At 35.9% G+C, this 16,377-nt stretch overlaps 5 protein-coding genes across 5 annotated transcripts; 3 read left to right on the top strand and 2 right to left on the bottom strand.

Annotated features, from left to right (window-relative positions):
• Positions 1-4,301: 4,301 nt before the first annotated feature.
• EV154DRAFT_486170 (uncharacterized protein) lies at positions 4,302-4,943 on the bottom strand (the record flags this gene model as incomplete). The annotated part of the gene is made up of 2 exons (XM_051598820.1): positions 4,302-4,799; positions 4,893-4,943. 2 exons carry the CDS (start codon positions 4,941-4,943, stop codon positions 4,302-4,304), a joined length of 549 nt encoding a protein of 182 aa, XP_051452744.1.
• A 259-nt stretch (positions 4,944-5,202) lies between these two features.
• EV154DRAFT_486169 (uncharacterized protein) lies at positions 5,203-6,615 on the top strand (the record flags this gene model as incomplete). Its single annotated transcript, XM_051598819.1, has 3 exons — positions 5,203-5,859; positions 6,289-6,477; positions 6,547-6,615. 3 exons carry the CDS (start codon positions 5,203-5,205, stop codon positions 6,613-6,615), a joined length of 915 nt encoding a protein of 304 aa, XP_051452743.1.
• Positions 6,616-10,760: 4,145 nt separating this feature from the next.
• EV154DRAFT_486168 (uncharacterized protein) lies at positions 10,761-11,610 on the top strand (the record flags this gene model as incomplete). The annotated part of the gene is made up of 2 exons (XM_051598818.1): positions 10,761-11,028; positions 11,078-11,610. 2 exons carry the CDS (start codon positions 10,761-10,763, stop codon positions 11,608-11,610), a joined length of 801 nt encoding a protein of 266 aa, XP_051452742.1.
• A 273-nt stretch (positions 11,611-11,883) lies between these two features.
• EV154DRAFT_486167 (uncharacterized protein) lies at positions 11,884-12,819 on the bottom strand (the record flags this gene model as incomplete). Its single annotated transcript, XM_051598817.1, has 5 exons — positions 11,884-12,194; positions 12,272-12,330; positions 12,426-12,525; positions 12,597-12,626; positions 12,651-12,819. The coding sequence occupies 5 exons, from the start codon at positions 12,817-12,819 to the stop codon at positions 11,884-11,886; spliced, it is 669 nt and encodes a 222-aa protein (XP_051452741.1).
• Positions 12,820-13,287: 468 nt separating this feature from the next.
• On the top strand, positions 13,288-14,577 carry EV154DRAFT_486166 (uncharacterized protein; the record flags this gene model as incomplete). Its single annotated transcript, XM_051598816.1, has 6 exons — positions 13,288-13,429; positions 13,598-13,738; positions 14,005-14,088; positions 14,147-14,316; positions 14,401-14,486; positions 14,538-14,577. 6 exons carry the CDS (start codon positions 13,288-13,290, stop codon positions 14,575-14,577), a joined length of 663 nt encoding a protein of 220 aa, XP_051452740.1.
• Positions 14,578-16,377: the final 1,800 nt, after the last annotated feature.

Here is a 16,377-nt window from a genome sequence, read left to right as displayed (position 1 = left end):
TATTGAAGAATACTTACCTGTTGCTAAAGTTAATAATTGTAATGATCATAATAAGTTTGTTTTTGCTGTAAAAAATAATTTAGTTGGTACTGTTGACAATCCGTTTTTATCTGACACTCCCGCATTGTCTCCAGTTACACCAATAACCTTAAATAAAATAGAATGTTATGGTATCATCGATACAGGAGCAAGTGTAAGTCTGCTAAGCAGAACGTTTGCCATTACGAATGATATTAAATTTCACTCCGTGCAAGGTTGTTTAATTTTAGCCGATGGTTCTAAAGTAGCACGTTTACAAACCATTGACCCCATATTAGTTGAGTATGAAAACATCGATCACATTATCAATCATAAATTCGATGTAATTAATGATGAAATGGTTAAAGAAGATCAAAAGCTATTGATCGGTGTTGATTTGTTACAAAAACTTGGTATTCACTTAACCAACGTTGCTGTTAAACATAAGAGTATGAGAAAAGAGTTACACGATGACTCTAAAAATGATGAAGCTTATGAACCGAATATTTCTCCATTCGGTACGCAACGGGAACAATATGCTTTTAATCAGGCAATTATTCCGTATGTAAATAAAAATAAGAAATTAGATAATAACACCCTATGTACAATTAAGGATGCGGTACTACACTTACCTACTCCTCCGGGATTTATTGCCAACATTAGACAATATCCTATTCCGTATGCATTGAAGGAACCTGTTATGGAAATTGTTCAATCATGGTTAAAAGATGGTATTATTATTCCTGCTAAACCATCAGGTTGGAATTTACCCATGACTGTTACGTTTAAAAAGGACCACGTTGATGGTGCTGTGTGTAAGGATAAAAAGAATATTAGGCTTTTATTGGATCCTAGAAAATTGAATGAGGCTTTAGATGAATCATCGAAAAGTTCTCATTGTTTGCCATTAATCAATGACATTTTTAATTCTATGTCTGGTTGTGTTGTTTTTTCTACGATCGATCTTAAATCCGCTTTTAATCAATTTCCAGTCAATGAGGCTGATCAGATTAAAACGACATTTACTGCGCCTAATAACTTACAATATATGTACCGTGGTGCGCCTTTTGGCATTTCCATAATTAGTCAATTGTTCAGTAGAGTCATGTTAACCTTATTTAAGGATCTACCTTTTGTTACTTGTTTTGTTGATGATGTTTGTATTGCTAGTAACTCTATGAGTGCCCACTTTTCTCACGTCAAAACAGTATTAAATATCCTTACGGATAATAATTTACGTATAAATTTCGATAAGTCTCATTTTGCCAAGTCTGCAGTTTATCTTTTAGGATATTCTCTTTCTGCTTCGGGTAAAAGAATTGATAAAAGAAAGTTAACAAATTTGGATGCTATGCCTCCTCCTCAAACGCAAAAGCAAGCGCAATCGTTTCTCGGCTTTGTTAATTTCTTTCGTCAACATATTCCAAATGCTGCTTCGTTAATGGCCCCTTTAGACCAATTAAGATCTCACGATATTAAGTCAAAAGGACCTTTTGTATGGACAAACACGCATCAATTGCACTTTGATACTCTTAAAAAGATATTACAGTCTGATGTTGTTTTGTCTCAACCTGATCATTCTCACCCTTACTGTATAGCTACAGATTCAAGTGATTTTGCTACAGGATGTGTATTATATCAGCAATTTGAAAGTATCAATGATAACAATGAAAAAGTAGTCGTAACAAAGTATATTGGCTTTATGTCGAGAAGTTTCAACAAACATGAAAGGTTGTATTCAACATCCATGCGAGAGTTGAATGGAGTAATTTATGCCCTTAATCAATTTCATAAATTTATTTGGGGAACTCGGTTTACATTATATACCGATCATCAAGCTCTTTGTTACGTTTTTAGTCAAAAATCTGCTAATCGCATGATTATTAAATGGTTGGATATATTGCTGGATTATGATTTTAAGGTAATCCATATTAAAGGTATCGACAATGTCTTGCCTGATGCTTTATCTCGTCTTTATCCTCCCAAAGAAGTTGAAGAAGCCCAACATGAAAAATTGAAGAAAAAGTTACATGTTACTTCTTTTAAGAAGAACCATGCCACATCGTACTATATTAATATTAAGAAGAAGATCAATTCAGATCTTATACTCGTTGATAAGGAAAGGTGCGCCAGCGCTGAAAGTTCCGATCACTCGAGAACCGTTAATCTCATAAATGCTTATTCCAGTAACACGGTCGACTGTAACAGTAGTCCTAATTACTCTCATTGTGTATCTAAAAACCTATTTTACATACAAAGTGCCCAAACAATTTGTCCTGACTATTTTACTCCTCCTGAAGATAAAAGAGATCAGTTATTGAAAGATGCTCATACAAACATTGGTCACTATGGTGCCGAACAAATGGTTAAGCGTCTTCATAAGGAAGGTCTCCATTGGGTTGATCTCATTGGTGATTGTGTGAAATTCGTGCGTGAATGTAATGACTGTATGCGACATAATATCCAAAAAAGGGGTTTTCATCCTGCTCGTTACATTTATAGCTATTTGCCTGGTCAACATCTTGCAATGGATTTAGGTGGTCCTATTTCTGCTACTTCTGATTCTAACAATAACTATTTTATGGTCATTGTAGATGTGTGTACTCGTTTTTGTATTTTAAGACCTTTGCAAGATAAGAAAACAGCTACTATCGTGAAGGTCCTTGCTGACGTATTTGCTCTTATCGGAGTTCCTTCTATTGTCCAATCAGATAACGGATCTGAGTTTAAAAGTTATTTGTCTAAGGAATTGGCTGACGCTCTTGGTTACGACCATCGTTTTATTACGCCTTTACATGCTTCTGCAAATGGAGTTAGTGAAAGAATGGTACAATCTGTAAAAAAGCTTTTAGCAAAAGCCACGAAGGGTGTTGGAGCCAACTGGGATCTCCACTTAAATGCAGTTCAACTCGCTCTTAACAATCGTTTATCAAAGAAGTTAAATAGTTCACCGTTTTCTTTATTTTTTGCTCGTCGAATGCCTGAAACCTATGGTTTCACAGCAGATGATGATAAAAAGAAAACAGGCGAAAATAAAAGAGTTATGTCCCATGAAGAACTTATGAAAAGAATTGATTATATGAATGATATTGTTTTTCCTGCTATTGAAGCAAAAACAAAATTGCAAATTGAATTGGAAGAAGCGAAATTTAACAAAAACCATGTTTTAGTTGAGTATAAGCCTAATGACCATGTTATGATAAGAATTGAAAAAGATGGTCAATTATCTCCTGCGTATACTGGACCATGCACTGTTGTTCGTAAAACTCAAGGTAATTCCTATGTTTTGCGTGATACAATGGGTATGATTATGCCTCGTAATTACACTTCCGTGGAACTTAAATTAATTTCTCACGATGAAATTATTGCCATTGATGATGAAGGTAATGAAATAAAAAATTATGAAGTTGAAGCAATCCTCAATCATCGGGGTAAACCCAGTAACATGGAGTATCTCGTTCGATGGAAGAATTATAGTAGTGATTGGGATGAATGGATTCCCACTGATAATTTCAATGATGTAACATGCATTAGAAATTATTGGAAACATCTTGGCAAGGAATACGTTCCCAAAAAGAACAATGTTATCACCAATGCGCCATCTAGCTCTGCTGTTTTGAAGTCTAATCCTCCTGGATCTATTAGCAAATTGATTGATCAGATTCCCTTGGACAATGTTCCATCCAGTAGTACAGATAAAGTAGTTGATCCCTCAACTCTTTCACTGAAAAGAAAACGATCTCCTATTGTTGATTCGCAAGCTGTCGCTTTTCATAAGTCTAATCCAAAAGCTACTCGTTTTAGTCCTCGTTTCCGCAAATGAAAAAAAAAAAAAAAAAAAAAAAAAAAAAAAAAAAAACACCTAATCTCCTACTGATGGGGGGTTATGTGGTATTTAGCCATATTATACCGTAGTCGAATTAGGTTACACGATCACAATCCACAATAATTGACATTATTGTGACTACTAATAACCTCATATAAAAGCAGAAATTAACTATTCAACTAGACGGATCCTTCTTGTCTTTTTATTATTATAAAAAAACAATAAAGTTATCAAAAGTTTCATTTTATTTCTTGACCCATAATTATCACAACTTAGTATAGTTACTGTTATTATAATACATAATAGTCGGAAAATAGTGTTGGGCCATATTTGTCTTTATTATTTGGTATAAATGGTGTCGGCCTATTCTTTTCATTAGTTACAGTGCTTATTGTTTGTTAGTTGTAGCATAGTCCGAAACTTTTCATCGAGATGGTGGTGCGTCCATGCTGTTTCATTATAATATGGCGTAGTTGGAAATGGTATTGGCCGGATGTTTATTTTTATAATACACCATTGTAAATTGATAGGAAAACATGCGCTCGTATGAATACATGCCTTTGAGTTGTGCATCAAGTTCGTGCTGGTTTTGAACGGCTGTCTTGCACGCAGTATTGGTTCCGACACGCGAGAGGTGGCGGCGATAGGCTATTTTGGCGGGTTTGACAGGTATCAAATGTTTTAAAGGATTTTGATCCACGCCATTATTCATAATAAAATAACTTTCGGGGGTGCGTGGGTCTAAAGTCATGAACCCAAAAAAGGAATGTGCAACAATCTCCTCATTGATGTCGGCTGGGATGGTGGTAGGTAGCACAAAGAAGGATCTAGTTTTGACACGACGTCGTGTATCAGGCACCGATCCTAAAAAATTGAACATGATGGTGCGTGGCATTATGACACCGGTCATGAACACAAAGTTGGCAAACGCTGTCAGCAACGGCAGTTGCGGTTCCTAAATCGTGATGGGTATCTCCACCTCACTAGACACAATACCCGTGAAGACGTCGTACAGGTTGGCCATGTACCTGTCATTCAGTCGTCTTACTGATGACGGAATCAGACTTGCGACAATGGTGGTATGGAATTGCTGCATCATGTTTGAAAAAAAAAGAGAGAGACAATGAGGGGAAAAAATAGAAAGAAATAATGCATGAAAACAGATAAAATACATTAAAAGAGACAAATACCTCATTGCCTGATAAAATTATTGAAGAATAATGCGAGATAAAATACATTAAAAGAGATAAATACATCAATGCCTGATAAAATCATTGAAACCATGTTGTCGACTTTTTGGGAGAGGGTGGGATGCCAGTTTTTTTTTCTTTTCTTTTACCAACAAACAAAAACTCATTATGAACGAAGAATTTGATCTTAACGCTATTGACAATTTCATTGAGTATCCTGAGACCCTTACTGCTACTACGGCGCCATCTGTGCCACCTTTGTTTACAAGTCTGGTAGATGTGGAGGGTCATATGCGTTGTGTAATCAACGCCATCGATGGCCTGTATGGGGAGGGTGGTTTGGCAGTAGTTGCAACCGTTCTGGAACAAGCTTGTGCGAAATATGTACCACACCGACTCCAAGCAGCTATGGATCGTATTAATGCGGAAAAAGAAGGCATGACCGCTGTGAACACGGTGGGTGGGACTGTCGAAGAGGTGGCTGCTTCTTTGACTGGCTGGTACCGCCTTTGTGCTGCTGACCCAAAGCACCACAAGTATTTCTACTCGGTGGAACTATTAACAATTGTGAAAAGTGACCCTGTGAACTGGTTGCCTTGGGGTTCACCGTTGGTGACAAGTTTGGGATGGAAGAGATCGAAATACTTTCGTGTTATGAGAGCTTTATGTCGTCTAGACTGGATGGTTGGACTTGTGGGTTTGTCGGGTGCTCGTCTCATGATTGAGAAAGTACGCATTGATTTCTTTGAGGGTTCGCAAAACCGAGACTGGGAGGATTGGACAGCGGTGATTGGTAGTGACGAGGACATTGAGTTCATGAAGACGGTGGATTGTTAGCTTTTTTTGTTTTGTTTGAATATACTTTATTTATTTTTACATCAGTATTAAAAACCCGGATGTCATTGCTATCATTTATCATAAGAAAGGAACTATCATTTATCATAGTGGAGCTATGCTATCAAAAATAGTGGAGCAATCATTTATCATAAAAAAAAGTGTGTATTATATCGAAAAATATTATTTTATTGTGAACGCTAGGTGGTGCTTGAGTATAGAAAACAAAAGAACAGAACGCAAGGGGGTGCTTGAGTGTAAATAAAAAAAAAGAACAGAACACAACGGGGTGCTTGAGTGTAAATGAAAAAAAAAAAAGTTATTGCATTTCTGCATCTTGTGGAGGGGTCGTATTAGGCGGTGGTGGTGGTGTAGGTATAACCCAGGGGTATTTATCCATGTTGACATTTAAGTTGACAGGTGGGTACAGTAGATACCCAAGACGACCTTATTCACGGTGCTTGTTCTGGTTCCAGGGCGCAAACAACTTCTCGTTTAAATGGGTGGATCTTGAATAGAGACAGGTGGAGGCATTGCACCGAAACCTTGGATAAGCAATACGTTAGCTGCAGACAAGTACTTCTGATCTACTTAAGAATTTTTGTGACGGTAAGTGAAAAACGGCGAATGGTGGGGTAATCGAAAAGAAAGGAAATATTTAAAAAATAATTTTTGCAGGATTTTAGACCATCCCTAGGTAGTAATGTGCCTCCAGTTTTAAATAGTGTTGCAGCCAATCTAAATTGACTTGGTGTTACACAGGATAGGATCTTTCCTATAAATACGCCCCTTTTTTCTTAATAAATATTACTTCAGTTTTATCTTAACTAAAAATCTAGTTTCTTAATAATTTGTAATTGACTCCTTTGTGTTTCCCTCAACTTTCATACTTTTTGTTTATCTTAAGTCTTTACTTTACATATAACAATTAACTCAAAGTTCATATTTCACACTCGACTCGAATCTCTTTATTACTAAAACCGTATATAAGATATTGTTTATAATAACATAATTACTTTTCTTTTTAATCTTGGCAATTCGTTTACATTTATATTACTTACGCCCTCTTAAAATCATCGTTGATTATCTTCTTATCCTAAAAACTTTATATTATAAGATTTCTTAAGTTGACTAATTCCAGTCTGGTGCTCACTTTCATAACTAGTTTCTTATTAACATCAGTGTTAATAACTTATATCCATCTTATCCTTTAAGAACTATTACCAGTGTCTTAACAATAGCGCTTTTTTATGTGTTTTTTAAGGGCCTAAAACTTTCCCAAATCAACCGATATACCAATGCGAATCAAAAGATATTATTTAAAGAGTCTTTATAAACAATATCTTATGAATAAAAAAATACGTTTACTGAAAAAAAAAAGTTGTAGGACATCAAAGTCAGTCGCTTTTCAAAAAATTAAGCGGGGGCGTATAAGTGGAGTTGGAGATTTGAAACTCTACTATGCACACCTCATTAAGTTCATTCTCCGTTCGTGTAAATGTCAGCCAATAGAATGGTCTTATTCCTATTGAGAATTGTGTCATAAATTTTTTCCCCCAAAAAAATCAGTCCCACTGGAATCCCTAACATAGCAGATCTTGTAAATGCTTATGGTTTTCCAAAAATAATTCTATGAAATATTTAGTTACATAAAACAAAAGAGAAAACTATGTACAAGAATGTCTTATGATTCCTTTTTTTAACTTATAAGAAAAAAGTAAAGTATTTACGACTTCTATCATTTTCACTCGTTACACCACTATGTCGCGCATGTAATATTGCCCCGGATACATATTTTTTTTTGGGTGAGCCGACTTGACATTTTTTTAAAGTTTTAAGATTTTTTATATAAATCTTCCACAAATTGTTTAGATATAAATTTACGTAGCTAAAACTGTATACAATCATGTCTTAAGGTATCTTTATTATTTTATATAAAAATAAATGCTGAGAATCTTTTCGTTTTCGCCTCCTAAAATCAAACGTAGACAATCTTACGCGTCTGACGAATGTTAAATGCTCCTTTGTATCCTCTTTGTAATTTTTCTATCATAACATGCCCAGACCTAACAAAAAACAAAAGGCTATTAGAAACAGACTTAGAAACGAAGATGGATTCATTCAATCTGCGAAGTGATACTCGCTGAATGGGAGACCATTGAATTAAACCACGATCAACTAGTCGAGCAAGCCGAGGTTGTAAGAGCTGAGGCGAGTTCTCTTGATATTATTTCAGATAGAAATATAGAAATAAGTAAAAGACCACTTACGTTTACTGGTACATCCAGAACAACAAAATGGAGAAAGAATGCCGAGGCTGCAAAGCTAGATCCAGCCCAGACTCTTCAACGTTTTGAATTTACTGTTGCAAAAAGTGTAGAAACTCAGCAATGAACAAAGTTCATTCCTCACACGGAAAAAGAAATCGAAGGCATCAAAAAAATTATGCCTGCTGTCAAGGCTCTTATTTTACCCGTAATGAGTAAGAAGAACGACGATAATGCTCGTGCATCATACAACAATGCTAGGTATTTATCTTTGTACGGATATTGCTTGAATCGTTTGCGTGGAAAAAAGAAAGGATTGGCTTCAAAAGAAGCTGCCGAAAAATTCTGGCCCCAAAATTCAAGGGAATACCGTGGAATGACCATTGTCAAGTGGACAAAGGAGTTCATTGACGAGGGTAAGCTTTCTGACCACTCTCAAGATGCCCATGTTAAGAGAGTATCACTTTTAAGTGACTCGGATGTCAAGATGGCCGTTTTGAAAGAAATTAGAAAAATGAAACCAGCTCTTCGTTCCTTAATTATCATTAAAAAGAGTATCGACGAGCAAATCATTCCTTCTGTTCTTGGTGTGGCTGAAAGGGACTTAAGTATGACAACAATTTGCCGTTATTTGTGCCAATGGGGATATTCATACGGAAAAAATGAAAAGACTATTTTTTTCCATGGCCATGAAAGAGAAGATGTTGTCAACTACCGACATGAATGGTCTCAAAGAATGGTCAAATACATGAAAAGATCAGAATTTTATGCTGGTGACAATGAGGAGGAGATTCTGGAGGCAGTTCTGGATGAAGTTATAAAACAAATTGTGTTTGTTACGCACGATGAATCTACATTTTATGCAAATGATGGTAAGGATGATCTGTGGTTGTTAGAAGGTGAGAACCATATCAGAAAGAAGGGCCCAGGATCGTCAATAATGGTCAGTGAATTTCAATGGCCTCTCCATGGAACCATGAAGAGTGCTGGTTGGACTTCTAGAAAATGTTGCAAAGCGGGTGTGGACAGAGAAGGGTACTGGAAGTACACTGACATGTTGGAGCAGCTTTAAGACGATGCAATCCTTTTGTTTGAACTGCTCCACCCTGCTTGTCAAGCTGTTTTTCTCTTTGACAACAGTTCCAATCACAATGCATTCGGTGATGATGCTCTTGTTGCAAGTCGTATGACACTTAATGAGAGGCCATACAACGATAACGAAAAGTATCAGTTCAAAGACACGACTGTAATTTTAACGGATGGCACTCGCTTGGAGCAGTCTTTCGTTTACACCAAGAAGACCAGGGTCACCAACAGACTGGGGTATGTCGTGAAGACAAAGGAGACACGATACTTCAAAGGTATTCGAAAGATTTTGGAGGAAAGAGGCCAATGGGTTGGTCGTGATCTGGAAGGCAAGGCTTAGAAAATGTTATGTAAGTCGAAGGAGCCAGGCCACAGATCAATGTGTTGTGCTCGTCACGTTTTTGAAAGTAGACCCGACTTTGTGGCGCAAAAGTCGGCTTTGCAGCAAGCCGTTATTGACTAAGGTCACATTTCTGAGTCATATCCAAAATATCATTGTGAATGCAACTGGATAGAAATGTACTGGGGTTCCGCCAAAAGGGAGGCACGTTTGAGATGTGATGACACATTCAAGTCTCTTGATGATAACTTATCAAGCTATTTGGATAAAGCTTCCAATGTAGTTCATATAAAAAGATTTTTTCAAAGGTCTATGAACTACATTGAAGCATATAGTAATTGTAGTGACGGTAGAGAAGTCGTGCAGGAAGTAAAAAAAATTTGTCAGCAAGTCTTATTTATCTCACAGAAAAGTTAGACTTGATACTGGTTTATTGACTTAATAAAAAAAAATTGCACAATGAGCATGGTCACAATGAGTCAAAACCAATAAGAATGAACATTCAGATGTATGTCTTACTTAGGAATTCTACAAAAAAAAAAAAAAAAATAAAACACATGCCACCGTTTCGATTTCGAAAAAAAAAATTTGAAACAAAATCCAAAAAATCGCTATTTAAAACTGGAGGCACGTTATTTAAAAAAGAAGGTAGTGATTCACTAAAAGATACTGAAAATAAAAAGAAGAGAGATGGAGAGACAGCAAAAAAAAAAAAAAAAAAAAAAAAAAAGAGTATATATATATATGAATATATGATGTAAATTATGTTACTTTTCCCATTGTTCCCTCCCCCCCCCAAAAAAAAAGAGTATGTATATGGATGTGTGGTATACATTATGTCACTTTTCCCATTGTTCTCCCTTTAATGCCCGGTCCCATTCTTATATAGTAATTTCTCATTGTTTAATGCACTTTTTTATTTGCTCTTATAATTTACACTATTGTACAATCCTTTTCTTTATGCTTACCAAGTGATATAACTTCCATTGTGCTGAAAAAAGCGGCTCCTCTAAATTCATAGTCTGTTTATGCCCCTAGCTGTTCTTTTTTTGCATTGTATCCACTTTCCAAATTTCAACAGGTCCAATAAATCATTTGTTCCAGAGAAAATGATGACTACTGAAAAATAAAGGCTTGATACATTCAGGTTTATTCAGCCTTCCCTTTTTTTTTTTACCTTTTTTTAATTTCTCCCAAGAATGTGTGATTATAACACTGGTGAAGATCTTATTATGACTGTAGTGCGAGGTCTTATTGTTCCATCATTAACTTTAATTCCAGAAGGTGAAATCACCATTGACAGTATCATTTCTGTTTTTTGTTGGATTAATCAACCATTGTCGATTGTAACTCTTGTTGGCAGAGCAGAAATTTTCTTGAATGCTGATCCAAATTTTTTCAACCCAGTGTACCATGAAGGACGCTTGATCACTTGCCAGGGCTTTGTAACATATGCCATTTTGGACGGTGTTACCATTCCGACAACGGATTCTCGCTTTCTACTGAGATTGACAAGTCTTGAATTTTTTACCTGGAAGGGCCAGACCGGACGCTGCATTTCAACAATTTTTGCAAATTAGAGAAGGTCCCATCGTTACCACTCGCGGAAGACAAAGTGGTTACCAGGAAGTCAACTTTCGAACCCAGACTACACGTTTTGTTATTGAGGAGTTGGAAAGGGATGTTAATACCGAAGGAGACCAAGAACGTCAAAAAAGAGAAGGAATGGGGGAAGAAGAGGAGGAATGGGAAGAAGAGGAGGAGGAGGAAGACGTACCTGAGGGTGATCCAATGGAGGGTGATCCAATGGCTGAAATGATGGCGCAGGAGAATAGAGCCAAACGTGCTAGAGAAGACATAGCAAGTGAAGAAAGAGAGGCTTCACCTGTTGCACCTGAAGTTCAACAGGAACCTGTTGGTCGTGTGTCTCGATCTTTGAGATTTCCAAGAATTAGAAGTCGAACTGCGACCGATAGTCCTGGTCCAAGCGGATTACCAGAAGGTACGCCACAACCACCAGTGAGACGATCTACTCGTAATAAAAAATAAATATGATTTCACACACACAAAAAAAAAAGTATTACCATTGTACGTTTCTTGTTTCAATTCTTTTATCTTTTAGTTTGGCAGAGTAAGAAGGTAATGTTGAAATAGATTTGTTTTATGAAGTTTTTTTTTTTTTATTGAGCTAATTTTTTTGGAGGCGTGAAAAAGGATTTATTTATTTAAAAAAAAAAATTATGATAATAATTAAACAAAAAAAAAAAAAAAAAAAAAAAAAAAAAAAAAAAAAAGCTGTCTTTGGCAGGAAGAGGGGAAGGTTTAGAACTTGGCCTTGGATTTTTTCTTGGACTTTGGCTTTTGAGGACCCCCACCCCCCACAAAAGCGTCATCCTGGGTCTCCTCCATAGGGTGCTCAGGTTGAGATCCCAGCTCCTCCTGCTCCTCGTCCTGATCCAACAAGGCCTGGGGTTCGGCCGACCGGGTCCTCTTGGCGGGTCTTGCTGTTGAAGATTCTGCTGGGTGGGCTGGGGCGGCAGGGGCTTGGCCGGCAGGTCTCTCACTAATTACGATGTCCATAATTCTCCTCCGGAACGAAGATAGACGGAATCGTCCTCGGTAAATTCTCTCTCCTTTAGCATGGGATCATTGGGTTCTTTATAAATTAATGTTAACAAAATTGTGTTTATAAGAGTTATATATGACTTACCTAACGCAGCGTGGTGCCTGCCAATGGCCTGATACAGGATGTTGGGGTCTAATTTTCCTCTAAACACACGTTCTGTGTTTTCAAACTCCAGGTACGCAGAACGGAGGAGGTATTACTTGTATGGTATATCACCCCAGGCTCACTCATCTCATACCTAGTGCTTGCTGTCCACAAAATTTTGACATTCGCCGAATGTGCATAGTTTGGTTGTTTGTTGGTGATACCCGACATAAACGGTCTGATTACCTGGGTGCCTTTTTAAAATTGTAGTTAGTTAATGCCACGCTGGGGGATTTTTTTTTTTTTTGCATTTTACTGCACTTACCATATGCCGCAACTTCGTCCATGCGTCTGGCTTTGTATAAGTAAAACAACATACAATAGTTGCTTATGAGTAGGGTAATGTTCCTGCCAGTGCATTGGATTTTGATGGTACCGCTGACGTCGTTACCAAAAGCAACATTCAACTTCAGTTGCTGTGTTACTCGTCCCCGGACGGTTACCATTACTTCAGATCTGCAGGCGGCAAAAGAATTTGGAGTTGTCATTGTAAAAAAAATTTATATCAAAGTAAATATGAATATGAAAATGAAAAATAGAAAAATGGATAAAAATAAGGATTATATATACTTGTTTTTTTAGTGTCTTTTCGTTTAGTCTATAGAGTAATAAACAGGTTTTTGAAGTTGTATAAATTCATATAGTTGCCAAGTCTTTTGATGTCAGTAATAAAATTTAAACTGAAAAAAGAAAGCTTGACACCTTTTTGTTGTTGTTGTTCTGACTTCATGTTGTAGACTTCATTTTGAACATGGTCGAATGAGTGACATCCCTCAACCAAAAAAAAGAGTGTCATATATGCGGTATATCATGTCTTTCTGACTGTTAATCTTTAAATCATTTATCTGACAATAATCCATCAAGAATTTCATTGACCAGTTGATTTAAGGTTAGTTTTTTTTGATGTTACTGCTTTGAATTATAACCTTTTTTTGCTCTTCATTCGATATTTCCAAATGAATTACACTGAAGATAAAACTGCCAACAACACGAATTTTGCTATTGTGGGCATGATGCCTGCCTCCTCTTGGAAGGAAGATGAAGAGGAACATTTTTTTAATGGTAAAAGGGATTTGTTTTGGCCTGTAGCTGCAGAGGGTATGTGTTAAAGCAATTACTGGTAGTTTTATGCATAATTGAATCTTTTCTTTTCGTTAGCTGATATCGTGCCTGATGGTGCGGATGATGATGAACTGGTGGAGTTCGATAACTAGTCTTTCTGGTATGTTATCAATCAAGCGGATAACAATTGGAAAAATATTCCAGAATCAGAGATTCAAGAAGGCATTGATAAAGTAAAAGGCTTGATTGAATCGGAAGATCCAGCAATAGTTCTTTTGGTGGGAATGGTGTTGGGCTTATACTGGTTTGGCCGTGGAGTCGAGTGTGGACCTTTGGTAGTTGAAGGTGATGAGGAAATAATGTACTATTTGCTTCCTTCAACTACCCCAAACCCCACTTATTCCGCTGCCCGAATTTGTGAAGAGTTTATACGTTGCGGGGAGTACTTACACCAGCATGAATAAGAAGAGGAATGATTGTGTGATAAACAAGTTTTTTAATATTTATATATGCATCTTACTTTTTTTTTTTTTGTGTTTTTTTACTTCTTTTTTCCCAGTCAGATTTTTTTTTCATGAACATTCCCGCCAATTGTAATATTTTATTTGTAGGAATTAATCCAAGTGCTGCTAACCCTCAAGCCGATTATTTCGAAACACCAAACAATCAATTTTATCGATTGATTAACGAGAGTGGTAATTTTTTTTTTTTGGATGAGCTTAAATGATTTCTGATTTCTAAAAAAGTAAGCAGGAGTTACCGGTGAGATTCAAGTGAACAGAGCTTCCGAGCTTCGCTTGATCAATGCAGGTGTGATGAACTTTGTGGACAGAGCCACCCAAACGGAAAAAGAAATTAATAATGATGAATTGGCTGCTGGAAAATATCGTTTGCAAATTGCAATACAAAACTTTCATCCAAGGGTCATTTGTTTTGTGGGTTAAATATGTTGTAAATATACTTTGTACGTTCCCCGTACAAACAACAATGTCAACTTTGGTCTGCAGCCCAGAAACTTTGAGGGTGTACCTGTCTTTTGCGTGCCTCATGGCAGCAACAAAGGCTTAAATTTGACTTTCAATGATAAATTAATGTAAGCGGTATTGATGTTTTTATTTTATCTAAGATGTTTGTTTCCAAATAGATTTTATCAACAATTGAGCGATTACTTGATCGACAATTAAAGTTTTTTTTTAAAATCCAACACATGATTTTAATGTTTAAAAATAAAACATTTATTAAAGCAAACAAAACTAATATAAATAGATACACAATTGCCATTCAATAATGAATGTTGCCCGAGATTGGCCACGTGGAGGCTTGTATCTTTGCAATCTCTTCAAAGTTTTTTGATAAAGGTCAAAAAATAGAGCGTAAAGAAAAAAAAACCTTAGCTTCTACCCCTCCATCACTGCCATCTCACAACCGTTTTATCTAGATAAGGACCACCTAGTAAATAGAGTTCACTTTCTACGTTTAGTATCGTTTATTTACCAGTGACGGCGAATTCAAGACGTAATCTAGATTACAGTCCCTGGTATCCTAGCTCTACTCAATTCCACAACTAATCAGGCTCGGTATTACGAGGTTGCATAGTGCTATAACTTTAAAATGATACGAAGGGAAGACAGAGGCAGATAGAGAGAAAAAAAAAGAAGACGGTCTGTATTTTTCTAGTATCAATAAAAAAAAAGATGGGCTGAATTCCGACATATAGATCTTGTTTCATGATCATCGGGATGGTTCAGTTTTGCATACACAATCCTTTATTTACCATCCTTGTGAAAAATAAATAAATACTTTGTTCCTTACAGGCAATAGTTATGATAGGACAGCATTAAATAAAACAATTGATGAAAATATTTTTTAAAGTGGGTCATTTTATTTTAAAAAAAATCGTTATTATTTATTCCTGATTTTTAATTTCCTATTCTTCACTCAAACTTGGCGTTTGTTGTCGAAGCATTAAAATTAAATTTTTTCTATTGACTTTAGTAAAGATAGTCTCTATTTCATTCTCATTAAAGAAACTATTATCAAGATCAATATTACATAAGTCAACCTATATATCCTAGAGAAAAAAAAGTAGCAGTATTAGATTTATAGTTATTTAAGTTCAAAGTGTGATAATTGCTTATTTAAAGTATATGTGTATAGAGGTTTTAGACGGAATACGAAATGAGACTCTTTATCTCTTTATTATAAGTTGTAGAGTTTGTCATAAATAAAATTAGAGGTTCTTTTATATACGAATTATAACTTCAGGTGGATTATCTGCTTAGTTCTAATTAAGATTTTACGCGAGATAGCGATACCTTAACTTGAGATAGAAATCGATGAGAACGTAAGATGGAGTGTATTACTTTAGTAACATAGGATCTCCATATTACGTCTGGAACCTTTATATAAATGTAACAGGTCATGGTTCCTTAAAAAGAGTTACGGATTAGAGCTCCTTATCAAAGTATATGTATAGTAAGATTCCACATTTACACCAAAACTTGGATTAAGTTTAGATTATAATCACAGAGTGAATGTTATGTTTTACTGGATGTCTGTCTTTAGACCCTGTTTCAGCCAATAATAATGTGGCTTGTTGTTACACATGATAGAATCTTTTCTATAAATACGTCCCTTTTTTTCTTAATAAATATTACTTCAGTTTTATCTTAACTAAAAATCTAGTTTCTTAATAATTCGTAATTGACTGCTTTGTGTTTCCCTCAACTCTCATACTTCTTATTTATCTTAAGTCTATACCATTCATATAACGATTAACTCAAAGTTCATATTTGACACCCGACTCGAATCTCTTTATTACTAAAACCGTATATAAGATATTGTTTATTATAACATAATTACTTATCTTTTTAGTCTTGGCAATCAGTTTATATTTATATTATTTACGCCGTCTTAAATTCATCGTTGATTATCTTCTTATCCTAAAAACTTTATACTATAAGATTTCTTAAGTTGACTACTTC

The sequence above is a fragment of the Mucor mucedo genome, assembly GCF_025094135.1.
Source record: "Mucor mucedo strain NRRL 3635 chromosome Unknown EV154scaffold_136, whole genome shotgun sequence".
NCBI classification, from domain to species: Eukaryota; Fungi; Mucoromycota; class Mucoromycetes; order Mucorales; family Mucoraceae; genus Mucor; species Mucor mucedo.
The sequence above is the reverse complement of the archived record's forward strand: the minus strand, read 5'-3'. Positions and strand labels throughout refer to the sequence as shown.